This window comes from Phoenix dactylifera, chromosome 1 (genome assembly GCF_051530095.1).
Source record: "Phoenix dactylifera cultivar Ajwa chromosome 1, Ajwa_hap1_PhDact_Kaust_v1.1, whole genome shotgun sequence".
Taxonomy (NCBI): Eukaryota; Viridiplantae; Streptophyta; class Magnoliopsida; order Arecales; family Arecaceae; genus Phoenix; species Phoenix dactylifera.
In genome coordinates this window covers 64,319,927-64,329,656 of record NC_143190.1, presented here as the reverse complement: position 1 = coordinate 64,329,656, position 9,730 = coordinate 64,319,927, and the positions used below count along the sequence as shown (strand labels likewise).

The 9,730-nt window shown below is 41.6% G+C and overlaps 1 protein-coding gene across 1 annotated transcript; it reads left to right on the top strand.

Moving 5' to 3' along the window:
- Positions 1-619: 619 nt before the first annotated feature.
- On the top strand, positions 620-9,517 carry LOC103718721 (malate dehydrogenase, mitochondrial-like). The gene is made up of 7 exons (XM_039116797.3): positions 620-1,038; positions 1,136-1,309; positions 1,406-1,574; positions 1,662-1,723; positions 1,876-2,000; positions 7,190-7,307; positions 9,123-9,517. The coding sequence occupies exons 1-7, from the start codon at positions 763-765 to the stop codon at positions 9,261-9,263; spliced, it is 1,065 nt and encodes a 354-aa protein (XP_038972725.3). The 5' UTR covers positions 620-762; the 3' UTR covers positions 9,264-9,517.
- Positions 9,518-9,730: the final 213 nt, after the last annotated feature.

Sequence of the window (9,730 nt, the reverse complement as noted above, 5' to 3'; positions counted from 1 at the left end):
TGGAGAAGGTGAGGAGCGCTCGTTCGCTGCAGCCGAGATTCTCGTCAGATGGCAGCACTTCGATGGAGGATACTGCGATGCCTAAGTCAATGCGGTAATCGGGAAACAGGAGGACATTATTTTTACCTCTTCTACCTCTCTTCTTGTGTATGTCTAGTAGAGGAGCTTACCTACCATCAGAAAATAAGAGCATATGGATCGACTAGAAGTGATTAGCTTGAGTATGGCCTAGACATTGTGCGTGAATGTTTCACGTACGGATAATGTCTTGCCTATCATATCAGTGGAATTTCGATGATCACTGAGTCCTCCAATTAGAATGTGGCTAACTGTGAGAGCTTCTGATATGCAAGCTTAATGGTATGGTATTGGCCCATCCAATGGCCGCTTTCGATCTACCATGTATTGGCATTATTGCGTGTTTTAATTGGTTGGATCTTTTGATGAGCTATTATCTATTTGGAGGCGGGTTACCCATCAATAATAGCAGCAAGGGTGGTTAAAGTTATTTCACGTCTTTTTTTGTATGAGTTTTGGTTAGTTGAATAATTTTGTATTGCCCATTCTCAATTTGCCACACACCGTTCTATATTTTCTGACAGTTCCGTTGTACAGTGGTAGCTGTAAATTGACGCTGAGACGGACAAGTGGAGAAGCGCCTTATATATTGCCCGGCGGAGTGCCCGAAAACCCCAAACCCTCTTCTCCTCAACCGTTCGTTTCTGGTGGAAGTTGCTGTCTTTCTTCTTTTCTCTCTGGAAAATGAGGACTTTTTTGCTTAGATCCATGGCGTCCGCCCTCCGGAGAGGAGGAGCTCCGTCCTCCCCTGCCCCCTCATCTCATATTCTCCGCAGATCCTTCGGCGTGGAGTCGGGCCCCGAGCGGAAGGTCGCGATCCTGGGCGCCGCCGGCGGGATCGGCCAGCCCCTCTCCCTCCTCATGAAGCTCAACCCCCTCGTCTCCCGCCTGGCCCTCTACGATATCGCCGGCACCCCCGGCGTTGCGGCAGACGTCAGCCACATCAACACCCGCGCCGAGGTCCTCTAGGGTTTCCAGATCTGCCTCCCTTCTACCTTTCTTGGTCCTGATCTGATCTAGGGTTTTGGATCTGATCGTTTCCTTTTTGGTGCCTCAGGTGAAGGGTTACGCGGCCGAGGAGCAGCTGGGCCAAGCCTTGGAGGGTTCCGACCTCGTCATCATCCCCGCTGGCGTGCCTCGGAAACCTGGCATGACCCGAGACGATCTCTTCAACATCAACGCCGGCATCGTCAAATCGCTCTGCACTGCCATCGCCAAGTACTGCCCCGACGTACGTAATCTCGCCACCGCTTGTTTCTTTTCTTGTTCCTTTTGTTAATCCATGGGTTTGCTTAATTCCTTTTGCTATTGTTTTTATTGGAATTAGGCTCTTGTTAATATGATTAGCAACCCGGTGAATTCCACGGTGCCAATCGCAGCTGAGGTGTTCAAGAAGGCCGGAACCTATGATGAGAAGAAGCTGTTCGGTGTCACCATGCTCGATGTGGTCAGGGCCAAGACTTTCTATGCTGGGAAGGCGAACGTTCCAGTTTCTGGTAATGCTTTTGCCTTTACTTTGAACCTGTTAGAACCTCTACATGGCTTTCTTCATTTGTTATCTTTATTTGATAAATTACTTGCAGAAGTTAATGTCCCTGTGGTTGGTGGGCATGCTGGCATAACAATTTTGCCTCTGTTCTCCCAGGTGATTATTTATATTTGAGATTTGACTATTTTTATGCCTCCTTTGAATTTTTTCCCCATAATTAGTTGTATAAAAGCGAGAATTTCATTTCCTTTCTTTGAATATTTCTGCAAAATGGGATTTTCTTTTCTTTATTTCTTTTGAGCTCACAGGCAACTCCAGCAACTAATGCATTGTCGGAGGACGACATAAAAGCTCTCACAAAGAGGACACAGGATGGTGGGACGGAAGTGGTGGAGGCAAAGGCTGGAAAAGGATCTGCAACTTTGTCTATGGCGTAAAGTCTGGAAAGCCCGTGAAGTTATATGTGATGTGTTTTATGTTTTCCTATATGCGGATCCATGATTACTTCACTATACCCATCCAAAGAATAGATTCCATAGTTATATTAGTTAGATAGTGAGTAGTTTGCGATGCTAGTTTGTTATTTCATATGTATGACATAAAGTGTGTGAATACCTTTTTTGGCGGAAAATCTAATTTATGCATCAAGATTTTTATTGGCATAAGCAACGGTTTTCTTTTGATGCACTGACCTTTCCTTTTAGTAATTTATGATTTTGATTCTATAATTCATTGCTTAAATTATGCAGATGTGTCACATGATTTGCAGTAATATTATTTGCAACTGGCGAGTGATTAGTTCTCGTAAGAGGCAGAAGTTAGATTGTTTTGCTAAAGTTTGTTATTCTGGACCCATCACTGATGCTTTGGCCAGAACATGGAGGATGGTTAAATTGGACTCAGAAAGAACATGTTCTTGGCTTGATCCTCCGTGAGACCAGATAGCGCTGAAAAACAACTGAACCAGCCTCTTTGTCCCCTAACCTACAAGCAGACTGTTTCAAACCCACTGGTTAGAGTGCATCAGATGATTTAACTTGCTTGAATCTATCAAGAACAGAAGTCATAATATGCAGTTACACAAGCCTGCAGGGATTGGAAGTTCTTTTTTCCAAGAAAGAATACTGATTTCTACTGCAAATATTTTTGAAAATTGTTGAGATGATTAAAACAACTGAACAATCCCTCAGACATGCTAATTAGAAATCAAGCTGTTTTGCTGGACCTGCGGTTCGAACTGAATTGACTGCATTTTCTGATCCAACATAGAAAATATTCCATTCACCAAAAAGTTGCACTTTTCAGACTTATACGATCAACCAGTTATTATGCATGTACGAACTGCTTTTAGAAATCTTCCTTTTTACTACTAGTCTCATAATTTAGTCGATCGCTTTCTTCATTAGTTTTTTTTTCTTTATTTCCGGTTCTCGTATCTGCTGCTTTTGATAGATTAATGGGCTCAATAGCAAGCTGTAGCTGAAAGTTTCATATTTATGTTCTTTGTGGTTCTTTTTTTTGCTTGATTTTATTTTCTTTCATAGATTAATACTTAAGCAAAGGTTGTCAAAATTGATGTGTGAGCATCATGTTCCAACATTTGTTTATCATTAAATTTCTAGATGCTTTGACCGAAACAACTCATAATAGTGGACTACAATAATGCAATTTATTGGAAATGACAAACATGAAATGGTGCAAGTTATGTTTTCATTAACCATATGTTGGGGTTGCTTAATTATCATCATGTTCTAAGATTTGTTGTATCTTGGAAACCTTCAGATGATTTCATTTAAACAACTCATGCTAATTGATATAAATTTGATAATTTATTGAAAACTTCCAAAAAATAGAACAGGTCATGATATGTTTTTATTACTTATACTGAGGTTGCTTAATTATCTATGGTAATTAATTAACTCGAAATCTATGCATAATCAAGTCTCCTTTAAATGTTATTTTGCTAATTCTTTAACAGGTGGTGCAACAATTGATTATCATGATTTTTCATTCATTTTTATAAAGACCTAATGGGCAGCTAGATTGCTCCACACGGTTCAGCCAATATTTTTCAAAAAAGACAAATCATTTCATATTTATGGCTTCTCAATTTTTCTGTTTTTATTGGTTTTGAAGTGCGTGTCAAACCAAATAATAAGCTCATGAAGTTATATTTGCCACAATTTGTGATTCACTTTGTCGTGACCCGAATCCGGAGCTGGATCCGGATCCGGATTTTAATTTAAAGGATTGGGTTTGGTTCATGATTGGGTCCAGCCTTTTCTAGCCAATTTGGTCTTCTGTTTCGGTCAATAGGTTTAATCCCAAGTTTAATTGGGTTTAATTTTGGGTTTAGGGTCAATGTGGCTCATTTGGGCTTAAGTCAGGGTCAGCCCGAGGTCAATTTGGTCTTCTGTCAGTTGGATTGGGCTTGAATTGGGCCTGATTTATAATCAATTGGGTTTGTTAGGACCAACATAACTTAATTGGGTTCGGATCCAGCTCAATTGGGCTCAATTGGGTTCAAATTCAACTCAATTCACAGCTTGGGTTTACTTGGATTCAACCCAAACTGATTGGGCTCGGGTTTAGTTAAATTGGCTAAACCCAAATTACCATTTATTAGACCTAACGGGTTTCGAACCCGAACCCGAATCCGACTTGTTAGGCCGGACTTGTTAAGGGTCCCATTTTCCAGAGGCTTCTCGCCTCTTCGTCTTCCGCCCACTCTCTCTCTCTCTTTCTCCTTCGTCTCCGTCGGAATCCCAGCCGCTCCGGCCGAACCTTCGGCCTTCTCTTCCTCCGACCTTGTTCTCTTCCTCCTCCCTTGCAGCCCTCCGTCTCCTCCCCTTCCTCTTGTTGGCAACCGGGGGGTGAGACTCCCTTGGCCCATTGGCTGAGGCGGTGCTCCCATTTCGGCGCGGCAGGGGACGGGAGGCCGGCCCTTCCTCTTCCTCAAAGTGATGCTGGAGAAGGGAAGGAGGGCCTGGAGGTGGGGCCGAGGCCCGGTCTCCTCCGGGAGGTCCTCATCTACTCTGACCACGGCGACGTAGGGTCGCCGTCGAGGATGAAGCCTCGAAGGTCCGGTAAAAAATTTTATTTTTGTTTATTTATTTTCTCTCTTCTTCTTTTCTTTTTTTTTTCCCTTTCCTCCTATGGTTGCGTCACCACCTCTTCTTCGGGGAAGAGGTGGAGGCCTCGGCCGGGTCTGGCGGCCCTGTGGCCACGCCTAGTGCCGGCTCGGCCAGGCCGGGCGGCCCCGTGGCCGCGGCCGGTGCCCTAGGGCAGTCGCAGTTGAGGCTGCAGTGCCCCAGGCACCCGCAGGCCGAGTCTGGTTGGGCTCGGCCCGGATGATCCCCGAGCCTGGGCTGGACATGGGTCACTCTCAGACCGGCCCGCGGCCTGTGAGTCTGGCCCGAGGTGGAACCCGTCGGCCTTCTTCCATCTCCAGGGTTTTCTTCCCTCTGTTTAACTATTGAAACAGAGGGGAGAAACACTCTGTAGAGGAACTCCCCCCTCTTTCTTATTTTGTTTAACCTATCTACTTAAGTAAACCAGGTCTTACCTGGTTCCGGGTTGGCTGCAGCCGAGCAGTACACCCTTCAAGAAAATTCCTCCTTCCTCTCCTAGGGCTTCAGAGCTCCTTCAACCTCCAGCTTCAAAGGTTTGGCTTTTTTGGTACAGTACTCCAGAGGGCTTAGAAAATAAGAGGGTATGGTAAAACCTGGGTTAAGAGGCTGAGGGTTTAAATAATACTACTTAAGAAATGACCCCTTGGAGAGGTGGCACCCTCTCCTTCCCCCTTGCTTCGGGAGCCTCTAGCTGCCCCCTTTCCTCAGGCCAGCTAGGTTTGTCCGCTCAACGAGGATGAAAGGTGGTGGGCTCCCATTTTGCATGGTTAAGGGCCCAACAGCTGGCCTTCTCTCTACTAGCCATCTGGGCCCTGTCAATTCAGCCCTCAGGCGTGAGGTGGCAGCTCTCCATGGGCTGCCATCCATGAGCCTAATATGGCCCACTACCAAACTAGTCCAAATACCCTTAAACTGGGCCTCAAAAGTATTGGGCCCAGTTAGTATTAGGTTCGGACATTACACATTTGACTGTTCTACTTTATTAGAGCTAGTTTCAATGCCAATCATTTAGCTGTTGAGTGCTATATTCTTGAGGACGAGTCTATTTTTTGTGATTTTTTACATCATATAGGATAAATAAAGTATCTAAATCAATTTTGAATTGAATTTTGGGATTTCTGTCATATGCATATTACTATTACATAAACGGGTGTTTGGTAGCTAGTTTACATTGCACCCATGTTAGGTTTTGAAAATATTTGATTTGGGTTTCTCTACAATTTGTCCTGTCTTGGTGGTTACTCAGAAGTCCTGGTTGTATTGACTGAGAAATTGTCAACAAAAAATTCTAGGCTGGTGACAACTTGTTTTATTTCTCCACTAAATCAACTTGTCAACCAACTAAATATTTGTCCAATTTTATTTATCAATGTTCACAATTTCAGTACTAGACCCATGCCTGCACCATATTGGTATAGTGTTAGTAATGACACTCGGTATACCCTCCATACTGAATATTAGTTTGGTATCAGCATGATACGGTAGTATTACAGGGCGTTATGCACCGGTATTGTGAATCTTGTTATGTTTTTCTTTGTTGATTTATGTAATTGTATATGCTTTTGTTTTTTGATTAAATCCTATTTGTCTTCATATTACTCATCTGAAACAGAATCTATTTGCATACTGTTAGTTTCTGTAGAATGAACATTCCTATCTTAGTTGCATGGCTTGTGTTTATATCCCATTATGGACAGCTGTGCGTGCATATGTTTGCATCAAGGAAAAACTATTTTTAATTATTATTTGTAGTTATTGGGTTTGGCAGTGCAAACCTCGATGTTCACCAATATGTCAAAGGATGCCTTCGCCTGCACCCCCCCCTCCTTTTTTTGGGTAAATATGGAGGAGGTCCTTGAATTATTTTAAAACCACAACTAAAAGAGCTAGCAAATACTAGGGTTGTCACGGGATTATTACCTAAATTGTTAAAATATTTTATATCTAGATTAACCTTGGAGGGTTGCTCTGCGGATGCATAAGTTCAAACATCTAACCAATATGGTAAGCTCCTTACCTGCTAATTGGCTTGCTGTTGCCTCAGCTTGGAACTCACTACTAGTCCGAAATGTTGACAAAGTTTATAGTTGGTAAAAGAATCAATCTTGCTATTTCCAGTGATCCCCTATACATGGGATGATGCCATGTAGATGGTCGAGGTCAAGATTTACTGTATTGCTTCCATTCTTCATGTGCTTAATTACTCTTGAAATTTTATATACTAGAAACTAAAGAACGTTGTTGCAAATTAAGCACATTATCCTTTGTTTAATGACATGAATATTTCAGATTTGCTGAATTTTCAATCTGTTGATTGTCTAGTGTGGGTACTCATCTTGTTATGGAGTGCGTCTTTCTTATTGTGTTCCTGCCTACTGTTTTATATGCCTCAACTTCTGAGTTGTCATTTTATTTTTCTGATTCTTTAAGCATGTGCTGGTGCGTATTGGATGCTTATATTTCTTTGGACTAACCCATAGATTCGATGCAGATATGCTGGTGCCATCTTTGCAGATGCATGCTTGAAGGGTCTTAATGGGGTTCCAGATATTGTTGAGTGCTCTTTTGTCCAGTCAAGCATAACTGAACTACCATTCTTTGCCTCTAAGGTACTTTTATCTAACTTACCTGAATTATTTTGGATGAATATAATTATGATTGAATATCACTGTGTTCAAAATGTTGCTTCTCCCTTATTCAGAAAACAAACTCTGGAACTGGTTTTATTTTCATGTTTTACCACCTGATTATATCGAATTCATTTCATAATATATTTCTTGAACATATTAATTAATAGCCTTGCTTTATGATTGTTGCCACTTTGAGTGACTGCATGCCGAATCAGGCTGCAGGGTCAATCTAGACTTTTGTTTAATGTTTGTGACAAATACAAATATTGGACAGCTTTATAAATGCTAACTTAAACACATACTTCAAAATGTCTTTGTTGTTGTCTGATAGTTTGAGTGTTAAAAACCTCTATCATATCAATTATTTTCCCTAGAATCTGATTTGTGGAATGCACATGGTAGGTTCATTGCATGCGATGGCTTTTTTTATTCGATACAAGATTCATGTGGGAATTCTTTTTAATCATAGAGGATTAGTTCTAATTAAGAGTTTTAAATCTGTGAGAATTCTAATTAAAGAAAGAACCTTGGAAAATTTTCATTTCCATGGAAATCTAGAAGTTGAGTAAGGGACTGTGGGAAGAGAAGTATATTTTTGGGGGCTGGGTTGCATGGGGCAAGAGTGTGGGATATGCAATTTTTTTTTTCTTGTAGGGGTGTGCAGCTTTGGTCTCTGAGGCTGGCTTCATGCGGCTGGCCTCAGAGCCATTCCCATTGTAGTGATGCTTCCATATTGTTTCTAGGATTGCAACAATGTTATCTAGGATCAGTTATGGAAAATATGGCTCTTTACCTCCAGCCTAATGGTAAGAAGGAATTATCAGAAAGCACTTCGCTGCTCATATGAAGTTAGTAGAATGGGCAAGTCTAGGCAGATAGCTCCAAAAATCATGCTTGACATTCTCAGTCTGCACCATCTTAGTGAAGTTATCTTGAACCCAGAATCTTTTGAAGTTCGAGAAACTTTCTTTTCTTCTTACACGTCTGTCATCTTCCCCTGCAACACTCGAGAACCTTCTCTATTATTTTACTAATTTTTTTTTTATTTTCAAAGATTTTTCCCTATAGATTCTGCTTATGATTGTGACTTTCCACATGTCTGACCAGTCCATCCCAACCTTGTGTCTCTGACAACAAAGACATACTTTGCAGCGATGATCGGTGAAGTTGTTCTTTCTTCCCTTTCTTTCCATAAGCTAAATATGATTCTATCTCAACAACAAAAATGTTATTTCATATTCTTTTTGTCATTATGCACTGTATTTCCGATCATGGTATCATCTGCAAGTCCTTGTGATCCATGTTCTGCATAGTTGTGCCAAGTCATGGTTTTTCATATGAAGTTCGTGATACTCCAATCATTAGGTACGTGGCTTCTGTATGTGCATTAATGGTAGCCAAATTTATTTTCTGTGGTGGTACATGTAGATTTGGGATCCAACTCAAACAATTTTAGCTGTGTACATATTTTGTAATTTCATAGTAATGCCTTTTTATGCATACGGTTATGAAAACGTGCTATTCTTCATGATGTCAGTGGTGTATCCCCATCTTCGCTATTGAATCTGGCTGTTTGTGAGATTGCTCCTTCTAGTGCTTTATCAAGTGACATAGCTTTTATTGCTTGTTTGGGGTACTTAAATGGTGGAGCAGTTGAGGCTAATCTTGATCCCGATCTTTCTTGATGCCTTTTGTCTGCTTGTTATTTGCTTGGATGGGCAAAACGCATGGAGCATGCTAGTGTGGTCTTTATATTTAGATTATGACCTCGTGGTGCCTTTTGTTTCATTACAGGTGAGACTTGGGAAGAACGGTGTTGAGGAAGTACTTGGATTGGGCACCCTCTCAGAATATGAGAAACAGGGTTTGGAGAATCTGAAGGCTGAGCTCAAGGCCTCCATTGAGAAGGGAATTAAGTTTGCCAAAGATAATTAAGTTGTCTGAATTCTAAGGTTGCTTGAACCATGACAATTTTGCTTCTGTTCCTGAGAGGGTCATTCTCTCGGTACATTTTACATCGTGTTTAATCGATTCCTTGAGCTTGTTGAGCTGGCTGTCAGCTGCAGCCAACTAAGCTTTTAAGCTTCGGTCACAATAAGCCATACAATTTGCGGAAGAAAAACACTGAGGAATACATTTATTGGATTTGCAGCCTAATGAACTGTGGCAAGTCCAGCCTATTTTGATTATTCTGATTGCATAGTTTCGTAGACCTCAACTTGGTGCTTCAGTTTAAACGAGAGGTTTGTTTCAATTTACGTCATTTTCAAAATTTGGCCTTTGACTCTTTTATTTAATGCGGAAACTGCTAAAACTAGCTCTCAATGATTTGCTCGGTTTAAACTAGCTCCTGGTTAAGATAGTGGCAGAAGAGAAACTAGAAATTCACAGGGGTCTCACCA

Coding starts and splice junctions, on each gene's coding strand:
- LOC103718721 (XM_039116797.3), top strand. CDS start 763: ATGAGGACTTTTTTGCTTAGATCCATGGCGTCCGCCCTCCGGAGAGGA. Junction 1,310..1,405: donor TCGCCAAGTACTGCCCCGAC/GTACGTAATCTC, acceptor TATTGGAATTAG/GCTCTTGTTAATATGATTAG. Junction 1,575..1,661: donor GGCGAACGTTCCAGTTTCTG/GTAATGCTTTTG, acceptor AATTACTTGCAG/AAGTTAATGTCCCTGTGGTT.